The sequence below is a fragment of the Eptatretus burgeri genome, chromosome 3, assembly GCF_056783735.1.
Source record: "Eptatretus burgeri isolate ZD-2024b chromosome 3, Ebu_testis_v1, whole genome shotgun sequence".
Lineage (NCBI taxonomy): Eukaryota > Metazoa > Chordata > Myxini > Myxiniformes > Myxinidae > Eptatretus > Eptatretus burgeri.
In genome coordinates, this window is record NC_140963.1 from 16,610,026 (window position 1) to 16,632,409 (window position 22,384).

A 22,384-nucleotide genomic window follows, 5' to 3' on the forward strand; every position below is an offset into this window, starting at 1 on the left:
CTGCACAAACGCAGTCTCCGTGCCAGCTCAAGTGGCACACGCAATGAACACAACGAATGGATGGATGAACACAAACACGGTGCACGGGCCGCCACTGCAGGCCCGTGTTGTAGCTGCCAACTGGGCAGTTCTTGCAGCTTGTAAACTGTTGCTTTCTGATCCTGGCGCACATGGCAATGAACAGGGGGGGCAAAGCAAAAATTGAACGGGGCTGGTGAACAGGGGCAGTGGGCATGGCATGGCAAAGGTGATCAGGCAAACACAGCCTGCAGAACCAGGCCGCTGCAGGCAAACACAGCCGGCAGATGAACTGGCCGGCACAGGCCTTGCAGAAAACAGCTGCAGACGATCCGGCCGGCACAGGCCTTGCAGCACAGCAGCTGCAGACAATCCGACCGGCACAGGCCTTGCAGCACAGCAGCTGCAGACGATCCAGCCGGCACAGGCCTTGCAGCAAAACAACAGCTGCCGATGAAGTGGGCCGGCCTTTGCCTTGCAGCAACGCAGCCAGCAGATGAAGCTGGCCAGCCTTTGCCGTTCAGTGGAGGTTCGTGGAGGGAGTGCGGTGGTGCTGGCCACTCGGAAGGCGGGCTCGGACCTACCCTACGGTCTCCCTCCCAACCTATCGCCTTTGCCTGTCATTGTCTATACCCACTCCCTTAATTTGTCAAACCCCAATTTAGCCCCAACTTATTTTTTTGTTGTTTTTATGTTTACTTCCCCACTATAAATCGTCCCCTAACCCCCTGTACTGTCCTTGTTCGGCTAACCTATCCTGTCACCTAGCCTACTCCCAACCCCTACGTTCCCTTCCCGGAGGGGAACAAGGGAGAGCTAGCGTCCTGTGTCGAGGCCCAATGAAGCCTCAGAATGGCCTCCCCAGACTTCAGCGATCTATAACCAAAGTGGGTCCAGCGGCCCACAACGAGAGCGAGGGGATGGATGGTGCGGAGGGGTACATCTCCTAATCTACCCTAACCATTTAACTGTTAAACTACCCCGGGGCTTTCAACAAGCGCCTCGCGCTTAAGCTATTGGTTCTAACAACCCAGATTCCCGTCGCCTGTGTTGGTGTCCTCACAATTTAGGGCTTCGCCCCCCAATTTTCTCTCTGTGCCCTCACACGGTCTCATGGCTGGGACACGTGGCTCCCTTTGGCAGGCACAACCCTCTGCCGATTCTCCGACGATGGCACCCCCGGGCACTACACTGCCTCCGAGCCTACCAGCTCCCTAAACACCGGGGAGTGCCCCCCATGGCACCTCCCCTGAAACGCACACGTGGCAGGCTGGCTTCCCAGGCCCCTTTCCGAGGGTCACCCGTGCCCACAACACTGCCCACACGGCTAATGGCGCCCCGGGCCCCCGCACCAAGCAGGCGCACCCGTGCCCACTACGCTATCCGGCCCCCCCATGGGCCCTTGGCCTACCACGGCCGACTAGCCTGGTGCCCGGGGTACCCAATCAGCGATACTCACCTTTCGCAGCCACACTCCCAGCCCGTCAACAGGGCTCCTGCACCCCTCCAAACGGGTTTCGAGCCTACACTCCCACCAACAACAAAACGACTTCCATATTTGTTAATTTGACTAACCCACTAACTCAGTCGACACTGACCCCGGGGTCCCTTGGGCGGGAGTCACTCCTCCCCCCAATCACTCATCGCACCATGCATTCCCCATTCCCTCCACTCACACAGACCCGCTGGCCTCACTCACTCACCAAGCACATGCTTCCACTTCACTCACCAACTCTTCAACACACTCACCGCTGAACTCTGCCATCCTTCTATCTGCATCCCCTAACTAACTCGTGCTCCCACGTCGTCCCTTAAACTACAGCACGTTCCTTTTAACACTACATAGCTAAGCTACGTCCCCGCTACACATCCACAAGTCTGTCACTGTCTCCAAATAATCCCATTAATCAATTTCCCAACCTAAATCTGACTAACAATCCCTCTAACTAATCCATTCCACGGACTCCATGAGGACTTACCCCTGCCCCATGAAGTCGGTCTAACTAAGCTAACCCTTCCCCCTAACTAGTTTCCATCCTGTGCCCTGGTCAAGGGGGTCTTCCACCCCTTGCCCAGGAATCCTGTGCACCCGAAAGTGAGGCTTGCTGTCCCTTTTTTTTTTTTTTTTTCTAATTGCGCAGCACCAGCGCGGCAACTCACAGCTCGCGCACTTTGCACCTGCCCGTGACGTCATGCAGCTGCACGTGTACCTCGTCCCTCCTTGGACGGTACCATCCGGCAGGGATACCCCTCCTGCCGGATTCCAACCCCGCGTGCAGCCATGACGTCACCGTGCGCATAAAAAAAAACACAAGCCCCACGTCTCGAGGGGTTCCCCACGCGAACACATGTGCTTTTCCCGTTGGAGCTTAACACACACGATCGCGTGGAGAACCCGTCCGGTCCAGAACCCGTCCGGTCCAAATCCGTAATCCTGCCTAAACTTTGTCCGTCCGCGGGATCGGCAAATCCACCGCGTGCGTTTCCGGACCGGGACTTCACTCTCGCAAGCGAGCACGTGGGGGCCTCGTGCGTTGCACAGCACGGACCTCGTGCTCACTGCTGGGTGAACCCGGCACGGTCCCCGAAACAACTACAGCCGCTACCCGGCTTTCGTTCCTCACATGTCGCCGTCGTCGCCATTCAACACACGCACTCCCGCGTGTTACGACGCTAACACACCTCACCATTAAACTCACACCGGGAGACGCGGCTGCATGTTCACACATGCCGACCGACATCTCCCTTACACATAACGACCTTGCACACGCTGTCTTTCTCACGCATACCACCTCCCTCACACACGTGGCTCCACTCACTCGCGGCCTTCCACTCACTCGTGCCATTTCCCTCACACAATCCACACCACTCACACACGCGGGGGCACTCACCCGCGGTGCCTCATCCACACACCGTGCCTCACTCACACACGCGGGGGAACTCACCCGCGGTGCCTCACTCATACACCGTGCCTCACTCACACACGCGGGGGAACTCACACCTTGCACCACACACACAGGGACAACCACACTGGGGATTCGTGTCCCCACAAGGGTCTCCGGGGCCTCTATACCCCCCAAGCTCTCCGTGCACCTGTCCACAGCACTCCTCCTCTCAACCTCGCAAAGCACGACCGAACTCACCTGGTCGTGACTCGCCTCAAGGGGGAATACTCCCTCCCCTCGTTCCTGGAGGAGGCCATCCAACTGCTCGCACCGGGTCTCTACCCAGTCCGCGAGCTCACCCCCATTATCCTCCACTACCTCCGTGTGTGTGTGTGCGTCACTTACCCCGTCTTCATCGTGCAGTCTTCCCTCTATTGTTCCCATCTCCCGTGTCTCTGCCAACTCAGTCACCTCTTCACCCTTTACCTCCCTTGTCTCAACTATTATTTCCGTCTCTTCCCTTATCTCCCTCGTGCACGTCTCCGTCACCCCAATTAGTTTGTCCCTCTCGGTTACCGTCACTTTTTCCGTCACGACCCTCGCCCAACACGTCCCCCGAATTATTTTTTTCTTACTCGCCTCCACCGCGGGCCCGACAGCCGTTGCACTCCCTCCCAGCTCGTTCGCTCCCACACGTGGCGTCGCCATTTTGAGCTCCCCAGTTACTGCCTTCATGCCCGCCTGCAGGCTTCGGCCCATGTTCTGCGTCTCACCCCACAGCTTTTTCGTTTCTTCCTTCATTTGCTGTGTATTCGCATCCATCTTTTCGTTCATGCCTTTTATTTCGTTTATAATTTCATTTGCGTTTGTATCCATCTTTTCGATCATTTGTTGTGTATTCGCATCCATCCTCGCTGTCATTGCCGCCAGCATGGCGCATAGCTGGGCCATGTCGGGTGCGCTTGGGTGAGCCGTTTCGGCAGGGATCGGGGGGTTTTGGTGGAGAGGGGAGCGGAGGTGTCATACACCGCGGCCGCCGCCTCACCTATTTCGGGCTCTGGGTTCAGTTGGGCGAGTTCGTGTTCCTGCACAACCAACATTTCCTGCTCGGGGTTTTCATCCTGGACCATGGATTCTACATTACTACACATATACATTTCTAATACCCCCGGCTCCCGCTCGCCTTGAGACGCCATCTTATTTCTCGTAAAGGGTTAATTTAAATCGCTCGTAATTTGGAGGGAATCGGGGGTCGTTCCTCTCACCCCTGGACCGATTCCCGTGAATTTAGCTGGAGACAGGAGAGCCCGTTTTCCCGTTCTCCGATACCAGTGCCGCGAGGAGGGCGATGAGTTTATATCGCACGACCTGACACCAGTGTTGCGGATTCGCGCCCGCCGGCGTGCGAGCGGCCACGTAACTCGAATCGCGGCACGTCGCCCACCGGACGGACAATCCCGTCGTGACCCTCTCGGACTAACGCCGGGAACTAGTCACGGGTGGGCCTTTCGGCCTCACCACGATCGTGCCAATCGGCCCCCCGCGTGGGATAGGGTTGCTCGCCAAATTCGACCTACCTAAGTACCCACACGGAGGGTGGACCGGGCGATCGCACCTCGCCGCAGGTCGACTTCGGACACGGGCCACTTTAAGCGATCCGTTCCGTACTATCGGGATAACCGAGCGGTGTTATCGTCGGCCTCGACGGTTCGATTAATGATCGGGCGTTTTAGCCCATGACCAACCCTTTACGTGAAGTAAGATGGAGATTCAATTAGAGAAAAGACGAAGCGAAACGGGAAAAACAGTTCAACATAAAGCACATTTATTTCGCGATGGCACACGGATAGCACACATACACAATTATACACCAAAAGCAAATGTAAAAGAAGAAGAAACACACAATAATGCACAAAAAGCAAATGTAAAAGCAAAACACACAATGCAGATCTACCACCGACTACCGAGCACACGGCAACACTTATACAGTTTTACTTCACAGACGGCGCCGACAACACATATACTCAAAGCAAAAGAAAAAGGGACCACCCTCCACGATGAGGGGGGGGGCAGACGGGCCTGGGGCCGAGACCGCGTCGAGCCTACCCGTCTGGTGATGAGCCGCAAAATGGCGGTGGCGCCCCGACTCCGCGGGCCTCGCGGACAGTGTCTGGAATGGGGTGGGAACGGGGCCCCCTTCTCGCACTATCTCAGCGCGGGGGGAAACAGGAGGGGGTTGTTGATGCTCGGGGGGGATGAGGATATCTCGCTGGTTCGGGTCCCGCGACGAGCATCTCCACCGCGACCTCGGTCGCGTTATCGGCCTCCCCTCTCCGCAGCTCCCCGACTCTGACACGAGCGCCCCCTCCACTGCCTTCGCCACCGCCACCTCTCCAACTCTCCACAGCTCCGTCCAACTGCTTTCTCCGACTCTTCTCTTCACTGACTTCCCAACTCAACTCAACTGCCGGCGAGCGAACGCGGCCCTTTATAGCCCCCGGGGCCTCGCTCCTTCACCTTCGACCCTTTACCTCTGGCTGGCTCCCCATTGGACAGAAGAAAAGTGGGCGTGAATGCTTTTTGATCCATGAATATGCACATAGCGATATTACTCCGATGCACCTGGAGGCGGGGCCAAATCGTTTTTGATCCGATTGCTTCGGAAAGGCTGGCGTTTCTGCACCCGCTGCTCGGTGCGCGCCCTGCACGAGTCCAGTATCGGTGCCCACAAGCGGCGCGGGAATGACGGTGATGCGATGGTTGCGAGGGTGAGTTGTGACGGTAAAGGTCGTGGCTGTTGTTGTGAAGCGGCGTTGCGGTTGGTTGTTGTTGTGTGATGGCTGTTGAGATGTGGTTGGTGGTGGTAGTAATGGTAGTAATGGCGGCTGGTCCAAAATAAAGATAGTAAAAGAAAAACGGCTATCTCGAGGGGTCGCAGCCCAAATGAATGACATTTATTCCCTCTAAACAACGGGTTTGGGCCTAACTACACATATACTTACAGAGATATCTCACCTAAGGGACCTGAATGGTGGTTTGCGAATTTTGTCAACCACAACAATATGTATATATGTATATATATATATATATATATATATATATATATATATATATGTATGTATGTATATATATATGTATATATATGTATGTATGTATATATATATATGTGTATATATATATGTATATATGTATGTATATGTATGTATATATATGTATGTATATGTATGTATATATATATGTATATATATGTATGTATATATATATATGTATATATATGTATGTATATATATGTATGTATATATATATATATATATATATATATATATATATATATGTATGTATATATATATATATAGATATATATATATATATATATATATATATATATATATATATATATATATATATATATATATATATATATATATATATATGTATATATATATATATATATGTTGTTCGTCCTTCGGCTGCTCCCGTTAGGGGTCGCCACAGCGGATCATCCATTATAATCCGCATACTGATTTGGCACAGGTTTTACGTCGGATGCCCTTCCTGACGCAACCCTGGTCGCCTTTTACGACACAGGGATAATATATATGTATATATATATATATATATATATATATATATATATATATATATATATATATATATATATATATATATATATATATATATGTATATATGCCTGAGTTCCCTCGATCAGATGAATTATATATATATATATATATATATATATATATATATATATTATACCAATAATGTGATGAAGCCTTCAAACCCAATGGCTGAAGAGCTCGGATAGTATTACAACTGAACTCCACGCAGTCCATCCCAGAAATGTCTGACGGCTGACGAGTTGTAGTTTTCTCAGTCCACCCTCGGGTTTTCTCTGTGTTTTATCAGAGTATCGAAGTAAATTCGAGCAGTGTTGAACTTCTCCAGTACTTCGTGCTGGTACAACCAAACAGCTTTTTTCAAAGCTAACTTTGACCTATTGCATGCTGTGCATATACCTCCTTGGACTAGTCATTTTCAATAAGATGAGCCTTTACCACACTGCTGTTCCAGGGATTCTGCAACTTAACATTTGGTGGTTCACGCCTGATAAGTGTGATGTACTCCACTACATGGCTACTGCAAATCATGCACTTGTGATTCTGCACCAAAAAATACACCTTTGCAATGAAAGTAAAGCAAACAATATCAATCTTCCAATCGCTGGCCTTTCCAGTCAGCCAGCACCATGGTAATGCAAATTACATCAAGTCTTCTATCTGTGGCCGCACAGTAATTGCAATGTCAGCTCCTGCCTGATCTGCAATGGCACGTCATCAAAATACAGGGTCTCGACACACCATCAATATGTTCAAGCCACCATCAGTACTCTTCTGATCTTGTGACTTCCCCAGTGCACCACCCCCTGTTCTTTTATAGGTGATTTCAATCGCCAACATAAGGATCAGGGCTATAACTACACCACAACAAATGGTGGGGAACTTTGTAACTGGGCATCCCAGTCTGATCTCATATCACCCTTCTCTTTGATTGTCGTGAACCAGCAACTTTCCAATCAAGCCGCTGGAACACCATAGAAACCCCGATCTGGTGTGGTGGCAGGGCGACAGCATCGCAACACCGACAAGACTGGTTTTAGATCGTTTTCCACACTCCCACCACAGACCTGTCCTCATTAAGGGAGCTCCTCTACTGCCCCCCACACCCTCCCCTCCAGCTAAAAGCTAGAATTTCCACAAGGTGGACTGGGATGGCTTCAGGGAAATGGCAGATGACAAGGTGCCCACACTGACTCCCCCAGACTCCCTCAACATCGAGGAGGCATATCTTTCTTTTTGGGATGGCATCAGTGTCGCCTTTAAGTTCTTCATTCTCCGTGGTTTCTGCACAACATACATACCAGGCTGGGATCCTGAGTGCAAATAGATAAAGAGGAGGTAACCTCTCGTGCATCCAAGTTAAAAATCCCGATTGGATGAGGTTCACAAGTCATGATGGTGAGAAGCTGTTGAAAGCATCAATTTCACCCACTCAAGCTGCAAAGCCTGGCAGCTGATCAATCGCGTAACTGGGAGAACAGCAAAACAACAAACCTCCTCTGTTACTCCAGATTTAATTGCCCATACACTCGTTAACAATGGCAAATATCCACAGCCGGAGAAAGCTTTCTCCTGCAATGTCAAGTCCAAAGTTCAGGAGATTAGGCACTCACCATCTGTTGATCTTGGCCTCACCAAAGAAGTTTCAGCATCTGAACTTGAGACTGCAATTGATAAACTCAAGCTTGGTAAGGCTTCAGGCCCAGACAACATTCATGCTGAATAGGTCATCCATGCAGGCGCTCATCTTCTAGACTGGTTGAGGACCTTCACGTCACACTGCCTTGCAATGGCTTGAGTCCCACTGGTCTGGACGAGAGCTAATGTTGTAGCTATCCCCAATCCCAACAAGCCGAAAAACGAACCAAAGAGCTTCTGTTTGATCTCGCTCCTGTCCGTTACCTTCAAATTGTTTGAAAGGGTCATGCTGAACTGGATAGAGCCACTGCTTGAACAAATTCTCCCGAAAGAACAAGCAGGTTTCAGGAAACACAGAGAGTGCAGAACATCAGGTGCTGGCTGTCACGTATCATATTGAGGATCCTTTTGAAGCCAACAAGAAATGTGGTGCACTCATGATCGATCTCTCATCTGTCTATGACATGGGATGGCACCGTGGCCTGCTTCTCAAGCTATATAATGCTCTTCAAGACAGTTATATGGTACAAGTCATCAATGATATCTTCTCCAACCGCTGTTTTCGTGTGCTGATAAACGGACTACCTGACCGGACCAGGACTCTGAAGAATGGTGAACCCCAAGGGTCTGTTCTTGCTCCAGCACTTTTCAACCTCTATACGGCTGACTTGCCACACACTCCACAAAGAAGCCTGAGAGAAGAGTTCCCTTCGTGTGTCCGACATTGTGTTGAATGTTTAAGTATGGTGTATAGTAATAATACATCGTTTTATTGTTGTAATCCGAGAATTGCTTTGACATGTGAACCATACGCATTCATAGTTTGAGAGGTGGGATGGTAGAGAGTAAAACTGGCGATTCATTCCCAGTGGAAGGTAACTCTTTCAGCTCATTCCTTGAGGTACAGCATGCCAAATGGTCCTTTGCACATCAGGTGAAAACAGGTGATAGATGGTTAAATTAACTTTGGGTTCTGCATGACACCTGAGATTGGTGAGCGCATTTCAACATCCTACCTCTTGATTCGTATAATTACTAGAACACAGAGAGTCATTATTACCTTCAGCACCAAATGTGGATGGAGGTCATGTTTTCACCCCTGTCTGTTGGGTCGCCGAAATAGGTGACCCTTATTGTCAGTAATTCTGTCTTTGTTTGGATGTTTGTTCGTTTGTCATCAGCATAATTGGTAGTAAACGTGGGCCGATTTTGACCAAACTCGGGTGGTAGGTACATCTTATGACCTAGTGCTTTGGAAATTGTGATGGTTGCTAGGGACGCTTTGGTTTCCTAGCAACAACCGAAAAAACCTTCAGAATCGGTACCGTTCACGCAATTCCGGAAGCCATTATCCCACGTAGGGTTATGAAATTTGGCACGAATGATCTACAGGTGATGCTCTATCAAATAAATTCCAGTTTTTGTGATATATGGAATACTTTACCCGCAGCGCCCCCTACAATTAGGGTATGCGCGAAAATTGGCGAAAATTCAAGCCCCCTAGCGACCAGCTGAGTGCATCGATACGAATGAAACTTTGCAGGTTCATGGTACTGAATGAGTACTACAACTTTGCCTCAGGACATATCGACCGATTTTGGTTAGGTCAGGGGTCAAAGGTCAATCAGTGCAAAAATCGATAATATGCGAGAGCTGGAGGTGCCTTCGCGCCAAATGCTACTCCTCCTAGGGTTATGGTCAGATGGTCATGAGAATTCACACTAATCGTCTGGAATACATTGTGCACAAACGATCGAGCCAGATTTTCGATTTAGATCTTTGTTCACCCACAGCACCCCCTCGAACTTTGGGGATTTCCGATTTCAAACAGCATTTTCAGTAATTTTCATTCAAATGGATACCAAGTAGTTATCAGTAGATGGAACTGGATGAGATTTGATATGCATAATCTTAAGGTGATTCCCTATCCGTGATATGACATCCATTTTGTTCTATATCTTATAGTTTCCATGCACGGCGACCCATCGCCGCCTACCGGCTTGTCTGTCTGTCTGTGAGCAAGATATCTCAAAAAGTTGTCGACGGATTCGGATGAAAGTTGGTGGACACGTTGGGTGTGTTAGAAGGACGAATTGATTAGCTTTTGGTTCAGATAACTTGGAACAGTGGTTAAATTTATTTTCTGCTCCTCAGGCGTGGTCCGAATCGGCATTTGAAGCACGGCTTATTCGGGAGATCGAGATGCAGATTATCCAGCTAAATCTGAACAAGCTAATCGGTGAAGACGACGAGCAAAAACTGGATGACCCTGCTGAAGATCGAGCTTGTGAACCACGCTTTGAAAGCAGGATGAGGAGCATGGAGGTTGAAGAGGGGAGGCCAGTGATATTGTCTTGCCAAGTCTTTGCATACCCAGCACCGAAGGTAGACCTATTGTTTTGTTTTTTTTGATGGTCCTGTATTATTTCCTAATTCCACTTCATACCAGCCTGTATTCTGGTTCACTTTGTATTTTATCAATTTCAGAGTTGATCTTAACCTTCTAGTACTCAAATGAAAGGTGAACACACACCCCATCAGACGCTCCTCAATTCCCACGGTGATAGATATACTGTACTTATTGACTTCCAGCTGATAAAACCCATTGTTTTATGTAGTCCACTGAATACAGACTGAAATGATCCATTACAGAGACAGCTATAACATGATATGCTGAGTTTGCCTTTTTTTTATTGGGCTTGTCAAACCCGTTCATCAACTTACCTAATTCTTGTTAAAATATCCTCAAAATAAACTTTCTATTCACCTCTATTTGTCCCCATTTTCTCCACTTGTATGTGGTACAATTGCTCTTCCTGTGTCAATCTTATCTTGTTCTTTCCTATGGCCTTTCATGGTGGTGGCTCGCTGCTATCTGCAGTCCCCTACCCTCTCCACCCCGCACACCACTCAGCTTCTCCATCCTTCACATTCTCACTGACAATCTATTCTACATATATATATATATATATATATATATATATATATATATATATATATATATATATATATATATATATATATATATATATATATATATTTTATGCCTGGTATTGGCTTAATGGTTAGAGTGGTGTGCTTGGGATCTTCGGGTCCTGAGTTCAAATCCCACTCGGCTGTTGAATTAATACCAGATGGGGTTGACTCAGCCTGTCATCCTTCTGAGGTTGGCAAAATGAGAACCAGCTTGCTGGTATCCTGTGTTGGAGTGGCGACCCGTCCAGGATTGTGCCCAATAGCCAAGGAGACTGCTTACGCAGCACCAACGCTCTGTACAGAGTATGGTCCTGATGGATGGATATATATTTTCACCCTTTCCAAGCCCATTTCTCATCATCTATATCGATATGAAAACTTTAAAGTTATTTGCTCTCATTTACAGATTATGTGGTATAAAGATGGGCAACAAATTTGTCCTGGACCTGACAACAACCTCCAAGTGACTCCGGATGGGGGTACTTCTCTCCACATTGGTGTAGCTCATCACGAGCATGAAGGGATTTATACCGTGCTCGCATTCAATTTCCGTGGCAACATCATCTGCTCGGCCAAGCTCTCTGTGCTCACACCATCTCAACCACCCAGTGCTCCACAATTACCACAAAGTACTGCACCTCGGTAATGACCAGCACATGATCCAATATGGACTGTATTGTGATTTTTTTTTTTGGTTTGTTTTGTTAACAGCAGACTCGGTCTCATACAGTATCCTGACATCAAGAAGGAATGGTCCCAAAATAACACTTTGTGGAGTGAAAAAAAAGAAAACAGAACCTAAACTCGGGGCATTACCAGTCGCTTGGTCCAATAGGAAGTGTCAGAAAGAAAATCATTTCATAAAAAAAAACACATGGATGGGTATGTCAGTTTAATTGGGGTCTAGAAGTGCAGTCCATTGGTGTTTGAGGGTGTGCAATCCTAGAAGACTGGATGGAATTATATCAGAGAAAGCTATTGCTGTGATAGCGGAGAAAACCCAACTTCATAATTCAGTCTTTAGCAAACAGATACTGTCTACCTGATTTTGATGAAACTTGCGTCCAAATTGCAAAGACCCTTGGTTTGCGGCTCCTGTCAGAAGCCAGACTTAGTGCTCAGTCCAAGACAGATTGCAGTTGATTTGATAAAATGAGATGGGAGATTCGATGGAGTTTAAAAATATTGATGTAGTGACAGCAGGCTGATCAGGTTACTTTAATTTATGTTCTCATCTGAGCAATTGCTTCATGTTGACTCCAGCTTGCATTCCCATATGTTGTGTTGATTACTTGCAAAATCAAAGATTTTCCAAGTATATTGGTCAGTCGATTTTTGTTGTTGTCAGGTCAGGTCAGATTCGATCTGTGACTTGCTACAGGTACCGTGTAAACCTGCACTAACCTGTTCCATGGTCAAGTTGTCGGTGACTAAACCGTCTCCCCCACCAAGTTTCTTGGTGAGGAGGGTGTTTGGATATGGACACCCAGCAGGATGAAGAACAAAACCTGTCAAAGGGCGGTGAGCTCCTTGTGAACCAACGGCCATCCATATGTACTGTCCAACTGTGTCTGCGGATGTCCTCTTGCAGTTGGGTTACTTTTTATTAGGAGGTTGGTGGCAGGATTTGGACTCCGGCCATTGATAAACCCTTCATTCCACAAAATATTCCAAAAGCAAAAAAAAAAATAGTCTGAAAACCCACTCCGTGGGAGTACCTCTTGTGCAGCTGCCCTTCGCAGGGCAGCTCACCGGATGACAGGATTGGGGCAAAGCCTTCAGGACCCCCAATCTTTGATGATGGGAGGGAAACCACCAGGTAACCTTCCCGGGTCAGATTGCAGAAGTGTGTGTCGGGGTGGTGCTGAGGTGTCATCCACCAGATGGCAGTCTCCTTGGGTTAACCTGAGGCGGTCCCGTTGGGTGGGTGCCTGGAATGTCCGAGCCCGAAGAGAAGATGATCACCCGTTTCTGTTAGCATCTGAGCTCAAGCGTTTGAACATCGGTATTGCAGCACTCTCTGAGGTTCGGAGACCAGATTGCGGCGAGATCATGGTGGGTGGTTACACCTACTATTGGTCTGGTCGCTCTGATGGTTACCATACCCAAGGAGTTGCTGTAGCTGTGTCCAAAAAGCTGACTCCAATGATAAATGAGGTAACACCGGTGAACGAGCGTATAATGACATTAAGGATTCGTCACTCCTTTGGTGTCATTTCCCTGGTCTCTGTATATGCTCCGAATGAGGTGAGTGATCTCACCGTGAAGGACGCATTCTATTCCACGCTCGAGTCTGTGGTTGATCAGTGCCCCTGGTGAGATACTCTTCTCGTCTTGGTGGATTTCAATGCATTGACTGGAACTGAAAGGGATGGTTATGAGACGTGTGTTGGTCCCCATGGGTCAGGAACTATGAACCAAAATATCACTAAGTTCCTTGACTTTGCAAGAAGTCATGGACTTTGGGTGTCTGGTTCATGGTTTCAGCGCCCACAAGCTCATCGCTGGACTTGGTATTACAACGCTGGTGGTGTGGCAAAGGAAATTGACCATGTGTTCGCTGATGGGCACTGGAGGATGATCCCGAACTGCAGGTTCTACCGGAGTGCTCAGTTCCTCAATACTGACCACAGGCTTGTTGTAGAAACTCTTAAGTTTCAGCTTAAATCCAGGAGAATGGTACCATCCCAGCCTAGGCTGGATCTAGGCAAGCTCAAGGATGAGAGGGTAGCTGAGGAGTTTGTGAACAGGCTGAGTGGAGATTTGTGGGTCTGGGTGCTTTGGGGGGGTCCTGAAGAGTTGTGGAGTACCTTCAAGACCACCGTCCTTGATGTTTCCGGAAGATGTCTTGGAACTTAACGGAGGGCAAAGAATAGTTTTGTCTCTCAAGGGACACTGGATACCATTGACCAGAGTCACAGGGCCAGGCTGAATGGCAGAGCTGAGCTGTTCAGGCAGCTGAGGCGTAAAACTGTAAGTGTGCTAAGGGTGGACAAGGAGGCCTATGTGCGAGGAATCTGTGAGGGGGTAGAGCATCACCTGTGGTCAAGTGATTCTCGTCCTGCTTACAGGGGAGTTCACGCATTGCGTTTGTCCAAGCCCATCCCCCAGTGTGCTGCAGTTGGAGCAGAGGGTGGTAAGCTTTTGACAGAGGAGTCCGAAGTGAAGGCGCGCTGGGCCGGTTACTTTGAGCGGTTGACCCAGGTTGATCCACTAGCTGTCAGGTTGGATGTCAGGGTGTTGCAATCCCTATTGTTTACCTTCCAATCAACTGTGGTCCACCTTCGTTTGTGGAAACACAGGCTGCGGTGAACCGGTTGAAATGGGGTAAAGCACCTGGTATGTGACATCCATGCTGAACTTTTCAAGGCTGGTGGAAATGCTGCACTCGTGTCGTTGCATACAGTTCTGTGCTCTGCCTGGAACACAGGCATCATCCCAACTGACTGGAAGAGGGGCCTTGTTGTCCCCCTCTGGAAAGGGAAGGGTGATCGCCAAGACTGCAACAACTACCGAGGGGTGACGCTGCTCTCAGTGCTGGGCAAGGTCTTTGCTCAGATAATTCTTGATAGGGTTCGCCACGATCTGCTTGAGCACCAGAGTCCAGAGCAGTCAGGCTTTACACCAAAGAGGTCAATGATTGACCGTATCCTTGCTCTTCGGGTCCTCATCGAACACAGACGAGAGTTTCGGCAGGGGCTGCTCGCAGCCTATGTTGATCTCTGTAAACCATTTGATTCAGTGAACCGGGATGCCCTCTGGAGGTTTCTTGGTCTTCATGAGGTGCCACCAAAACTGATCAATCTGATGTCTGAACTACACTCTGGTACTGAGAGTGCTGTGAGATGTGGTGGTACCATCTCTGACTTATTTCCAGTTGTTACTGGGGTTCATCAGGGGTGTGTACTCACCCCCACTCTTCTCAGCACTTGTATGGATTGGATTCTGGGGAGGATGTAGGAGAGATCAAACTGCGGTGCATCATTTGGGAATGTCAGGATCTCTGACCTTGATTTTGCAGATGATGCATTCATCTTTGTGAAGACTTTAGATATCCTTTTGGGGGCCCTCGAGGTGCTGAATGAGGAATCGGAGCCACTGGGATTACGGGTTTCCTGGGTCAAAACTAAGATCCAGGCTTTCAATGACATCTTGGATGCTGCTGTCCTTTCTTTACCTGCTTTTGGCAAGGATGCTGAGGTCACGGAGAGATTTGCTGGCCTTGGCAGTGATACTCATGTCTCTGCCGGCTATGAGCCAGAGGTCAACAGATGTCTGGGTCTGGCCTGGGGAGTCATGGATTCACTGGATCATGGGGTGTGGCGCTGTCGGTACCTGTGCGGGAGTCCGAAAGTCCGAGGCTTCAGGTCCTTGGTGCTTCCAGTCTTGCTCTATGGATGCGAGACTTGGACTCTGACCAGGGATCTGAAACAGAGACTTGATTCCTTTGGTACCAGGTCTCTTCGGAAAATCTTTGGCTATCGCTGGTCGGACTTCGTGTCCAAAGAGCGGTTGCTGAGAGAGACTCAAATGAGATTTGTTACCTGCATCGTCCGTGAGCATCAGCTGCTGCTCTGTGGACATGTGGCTTGTTTTCCTGATGCCGATCCTGCTCACCAGATTCTCTCAGCGATGGATCCTCATGAGTGGAGGAGGCCAATGGGCTGACCACGTGCCTCATGGTTGCAGCAGGTTGATCGGCATCTCGAGGAGATGGGGATGGGCCAGGCATCTGCCTGGGGGATGGCCAGATAGAGGCCCCTGGAAGACCGGCAAAAAGTGGACGCAACGACGCGCTGCTGTCGCATGTTCCCATACCTGACCCTGATCTGAGCTGATTTTGTTATTTGGCGCAAAAAAAAATTTCCCAACTATGTTGGTCCGCAGTGTCTGTTTGTCTGTTTGTCTGTCTGTCTGTTTGCCACACCATTTTTGGCCACAGTTTTCAAGCAATCGTTCTGAATTTTTGTGTGTGTGTAGGTCACTAGTCAAGGACAGCAACACTTAGTTTTGGTGAAGATCTGAATCCGGATCTGGACTGATCATTTTTTTACGTGATTCTTCACCATTGAGAGATATGGCCAAAAATGATATAAAGCACGATATTTCAAAAGATTATGGATGGATTCGTCTGAAACTTGGTGGACAGGTTGGGTGTGTGCCAAGGACGAATTGATTCAATTTTTAATGAAGATCCGAATCCGGATCCAGATACGAAAATTATTTTCTTTTTAAGTGATTCTTCACCGTTGAGAGATGGGGCTAAAAACGATATTGCATGACATCTTAACAAGTTCGAAATGCGAACACACCCCATGGGAGTTAATTCGTTCAGCTCTCAGGTGAGCGATAGCATGGACAACAGATAGTTTTTAAATTTGGTAAGATTTTCATCGCATCAGAAAAAGAAACCAGAACACCTCACAAGAGTGAGGCTAGTTTCATATCATCATTTGCGATTTTGCGTTGGGCATCACCCAGCGCATTAAATTATTTTATCTCAATAACAATTCAAGAAAATGGGCCGAAAGGGCTGTTTCTCGGCCCAAAGGGCCAGAATCGCACTTTGGCTTCAGATAATGCCTGGGGAATGATCTTTAGAATACACCTGTCAAGTTTGGTTCGGGTCTGTTCACTAATAACCGAGAAATAACAATTTAAGGAAATGGGCCAAAACGGGCCGTTCCTCGGCCCGAAGGGCCGCAATGGCACTTTTGGCTTAGTTAATGCCTGCGTATATGTGTCGAGTTTATGCCTGTCAATTTTCATCGAATTCTGTTCATGAATAATAGAGAAATAGACGTTCAAATGAACTGTTTTCAAGAAAAGAGAGAACGCGAGCGGCGCTTCGACCCCGAGGGGTGGAGGATCCCACGGGGTAAAAAGTTGTGGACGGATTCAAATTAAACTTGGTGGACATGCTGGGTGTGTTACAAGGACGAACTTATTATATTTTGGTGAAGATTCGAATCCAGATCTGGATACGAGAATTTTCAAGTGATTCACCACCACTGAGAGAGGGTACCAAAAACTGTGTGTCGCATGATATCTCTAGTTGTGGACGAGTTATGACAAAACTTGGTGGATGAGTTGGTTCGGTAACGAGAACAAGGCGATTCGATTTTGGCTAAGGTATGGATTCAGATCCGACCTATCAGTGGCTTACAAAATGTAAACTATTAAGCCTGGCAGAGGTATGTTCTCTCCGGAGTGCAAGTTTCACCAAGATGTCACCGAGTGATTTTTCATTATTCTGTCTGTCTGTTTGTCTGTCAATTGCCGACAGGTCACGATTTTAAACTGATCTTCACAAAACTTCACCACATGGTAGAGTATGTCATAAGCAAGACGCCTATTGTTTTTGAGGTCAAAATAGGCCAGAGGTCAACAAATATCTCGCATTTCTAAAATCCTCAATTTTCATCCGATTGACTAGAAATTTGAAAAAGATTTTCATATCAGCTTCGTGAATTCAACCACCAATTATTTTTGAGGTCAACCTCAGCCAAAAGGTCAACAACTTAGGTGGTATTTCTAAAATCCTCAATTTTCATCCGATTGACTTGAAATTTGAATACGATTTATATTTCAGGTCACTGAATTCAACTGGGCAATTATTTTTCAGGTCAACACAGACCAAAAGGTCAACATAGGCCAAAGGTCAACAACTAAGGTGGTATTTCTAAAATCATCAATTTTCATCCCATTGACTTGAAATTTGAAGAGGATTTGCGTATCAGGTCACTTAGTTCAACCCCCAATTATTTTTGAGGTTAATATAAAGGTCAACATAGGCAAAAATTCTTAAATTGTCAATTTCCATTTGATAAACTTGAAATTTAAAGAGGAGTTGCATATTTGGTCATTGAATTCAACCACCAATCATTTTTGAGGTCAAATTTTGGATTTTGCAAGTATCGGGTTTTAAACGATGTCTTCTTCTTGTTATTATGTCTGTCTGTTTGTTTCTCTGTCTATTTGTTACTTGCAAAACCGAAGATTTTTCAAGTTTTATTGGTCTGCCGATTTTGTTATTTTGTCTGTTTATCGCCGACAGGTCACAATTCTAAACCGATTGTCATGAAACTTTACCAAGTTGTCGATGTAGTCTCAACTGAGAAGCTTTTTGATTTTAAGGTCAAAAGTCAAAGGTCATCTTGAGGTTAAATTTCTAAAATCATTTTTCATCCGATTGACTTGAAATTTGAACAAAATTTGCATATTGCGTCACTGAATTGGGAAACCAACTATTTTTGAGGTGTAAAGGTCAAGTCAAGGTCAACTTTTAAAATCATCAATTTTCAACTGAAAAATCATCAATTTACATCCTATTAACTTGAAATTTGAACAGGATTTGAAAAGTCCATCACTAAATTTGGAAAGCAAGTATTTTAGGTCAAAAGGTCAATGTAAGGTCAAACTCCGAAAAATCATCAAATTTCTTCTGAAAAATCATCAATTTTCATCTTATTAACCTGAAAATTAAGCAGCAATTGCATAGTGCATCACTGAATTTGGAAAGCAAGTATTTTAGGTCAAAAGGTCAACTCAAGGTCAAACTTCTAAAATCATCAATTTCAATCTGAAAAATAATCAATTTTCATCTGATTGACCTGAGCTTCAATTGAGATTGTCAATTTTAATCTTAATGAAATGGACAATTTGATGTATCCATGGCAACCTTTGGAGAGAGGGTGGATTTTGCAAGTATCGTGCTCTGCATGATGTCTTTTTCTTGTTTGTACATTCTCTATCAAAATATTTGTTATTTTTGGAAAAGCACAATCATGTCTGGTTTTAATGTCATTATTATACACATATTGTACAGTATGTATAGGTTTAAGTACTGAACGTTTGACTTCTGTTCCATTTCATAACCAGAACAGCACTCAGTAGAGCGTGTACCTCTGCCAGGCTGAACAGTTTACATTTTGTATCCCACTGAAAGGCCGGATCTGCATCTAGACGTAAACCAAAATATAATTGGCTTGTTCTTGTCACATTCTCAACTCAACCACCAAATTTTGTCATAATCCATCCAACAACTTTTGGAAATATGTTATATGTCATTTTTTTTGCCCCATCTCTCAATGGTGAAGAATCAGTTAAAAATTAAATAATCATTGTATCCAGATCTAGATTCGGATCTTCACCAAAATTGAATAAATTCTTCCCAGTAGCACTCCCAACCTGTCCACCAAGTTTCGTGTGAATCCATCCATAACCTTTTGAGAGATTGTGCTTTATATCGTTTTTGGCCCCATTTCTCAATGATTTGATTTTTAAAATTTTAAAATCTCATTATAAGTGATTCTTCACCATTGAGAGATGGTGATTCTTCAACATCTCTCAATGATGAAAAATCACTTTAAAAATTATCAGATCCGGATCTGGATTTGGATCTTCACCAAAATTTAGCATTTCCGTCCTTGGTCACCGACACACAAAATATTTTTCAAAACGATACCTTGAAAACTGTGGCTAAAAATCTTGTGACAAGGACGAACTTATTATATTTGTTGTTGACCTTGGGCCTATGTTGCCATGGATACATCAAATTGTCCATTTCATTAAGATTAAAATTGACAATCAAACAAACCAACAGACAGACAAACGCAACCAACCAACATACTTGGCAAAAAAAAAAATAACAAATATTTTGATAGAGAATGTACAAACAAGAAAAAGACATCATGCAGAGCACGATACTTGCAAAATCCACCCCCATCTCCAAAGGTTGCCATGGATACATCAAATTGTCCATTTCCTTAAGATTAAAATTGATAATCTTCATCAAAGTTCAGGTCAATCCAATGAAAAATGATTAATTTTCTGAATGAAATTAATGATTTTAGAAGTTTGACCTTGAGTTGACCTTTGACCGTTTGACCTCAAAAATAGTTGGTTTCAAAATTCAGTCATGCGCTATGCAATTGCTGCTTAATTTTCAGGCTAATCGGATGAAAATTGTCAATTTTTCAGATGAAATTTGATGATTTTAGAAGTTTGACCTTGAGTTGACCTTGACCTTTTGACCTCAGAAATAGTTGATATCACAATTCAGTGATGCAATATGCAAATCCTGTTCAAATTCCAGGTTATTCAGATGAAAAATGATGATTTTAGAAATTTGGCCTCAAGATGACCTTTGATCTTTGACCTCAAAATCAAGTGGCTTCTCAGCTGAGACTACCTCTACAATTTGATGAAGTTTCATGACGATCCATTTCGAATTGTGACCTGTAGGCGATTGACAAACAAGCAAGAAAAAGACGTCATGTAGAGCACGCACAATACTTGCAAAAACCACCCCCTCTCCAAAGGTTGCCGTGGATACATCAAATTGTCCATTTCATTGACATTAAAATTGACAATCTTTATCAAAGCTCAGGTTAATAGGATGAAAACTGATGATTTTTCAGATGAAATTTCATGGTTTTTAGAAGCTTGACCTTGAGTTGACCTTTGACCTTTTGACCTCAAAAACGAGTTTGTTTTCCAATTCAGTGATGGACTATGCAAATCCTGTTCAACTTTCAAGTTAATAGGATGTAAATTGACAATTTTTCAGTTGAAAATTGATGATTTTAGATGTTTGCCCTTGAGTTGACCTTTGACCTTTTGATCTCAATAATACTTAGTTTACAAATTCAGTAATGCACAATGCAATTGTTGTTCAATTTCAAGTCAATCAGATGAAAAATAACGATCTTATAAATTTGACCTCAAGATGACCTTTGACCACAAAATCAATAGGCTCTCATTTGAGACTACCTGTACAACCTGGTAAAGTTTCATGACGATCGGTTTAGAATTGTGACCTTGAGGTGATAGAAAAACAAACAGACCAAATAACAAAATCGACTGACCAATCTCCTTGAAAAATCTTTGATTTTGCAAATAGCAAACAGAGGACGGGTGGAAACATAACCTCCTTCATCTTTGGTGGCAGAGGTAATAAGCTGAAGCCAGGATTGGATAAACAGTTGTTGTTGTGGAGGCACAAGGTAGTTGATGAAGAAATCCATGATACTTTTGATATAAGGATGATCAATGAGATAGTGTTGCCTCCATTCCAGTTCTATGTTCATGGTTGCATTTTCAGACGACCTGCAAGGTCTTCCAGGTCATTGGGAACATTCAGCCATGATACAGAATACTATTCAATGGCAGATGGAAGATAAACGCTCTACAGGTCTTCTATTTATACCTTGACAAAGTCAATGTGGATATTTATATAATGTGGCAGCTACACAGATGAGTATTTAAATATAAAAGTGTCAAATGCCCTCATTCTTCCAGTGAGTATTTGACACTTGATGTGATTTGAATATGTATCTGTAAATATTTGTGCATTTTGTTTAAATGCGAGAAATAAGTTTAAAAAAACCTAAAAACATTTCAATCCGTTTTAAATGTGCATTACATTTGGTATGGATGAAAACTTATTGAATGCATCAAACAAATGTATCTGTTTGTGTAATGCAGTTACCAAATACCACCTGTACCTGTGCCTGAACCAAGCCTTGAGGAAGCCCTGCAGGCCATGCCGCTGGAGAAGCTCTACCGCCCCGTGCTTGTGCAGAAGCCCATACCTGTATGTGTGCCAGAAGGCACAGTTGCCAGGTTCGACGTGAAGGCCGTGGGTCGACCGATGCCAGAAACATTCTGGCTTCACAATGGTTAGTTCGTTTCCACTACTGAACAAAGTACTCGTATCGACATTAAAATACAGCAATGAGTCAGCTTTTGTGGCCTCTCTCATTTGGCGCACTGCTGTCTCTGTGCTCTCTCCTGTGATCTCACAGGCTTCATGGTCTTTCTCCTTTTGCCATCGATCATGGTTTTGAACTTCCACCGACTTTTTTTTTTCCAGAGGTTTTTTAAGGCAAAACCTGGCCTTTTTGCCTGGTGAATGCCGACCTCTTTCTGCTCCAAAGCTATAATCTTGTAGTTGTCAGGACGTGTCCACAATCAGCACGGACGTCAGAGGGAAAGCGACACAAGGACCTTGAGGAACAGGTGAACAAGTTCAACGATACATAACACAGAAGTGGTTCACCGACTCACTCGACTTCTCACAGACAGAAACAGCCAGAGCCAATAGCCACATCCGGTGCGCCGATACATCACCACGTAACAGTTGTTATTCAATAAATAGGATTTCCCTAACAGGGAACTTAAAACGCAGGACTTCAAATGTAGGAGGAGGTCATTCGGCCCAATAAGCCAGCTTAGTGGTTGTCA

The 22,384-nt window shown here is 45.7% G+C and overlaps 1 protein-coding gene across 1 annotated transcript in view; it reads left to right on the forward strand.

The window, feature by feature from the left end:
* The window catches only part of LOC147029450 (titin-like), a 146,814-nt gene that overhangs the window by 76,820 nt on the left and 47,610 nt on the right, over positions 1–22,384 (forward strand). Inside the window, exons 10-12 of the mRNA XM_085872499.1 lie at positions 10,316–10,546; positions 11,544–11,779; positions 21,626–21,819. Of these exons, the coding sequence (XP_085728625.1) occupies positions 10,316–10,546; positions 11,544–11,779; positions 21,626–21,819 (661 nt within the window). The remainder of the gene's footprint in view (positions 1–10,315; positions 10,547–11,543; positions 11,780–21,625; positions 21,820–22,384) is intronic.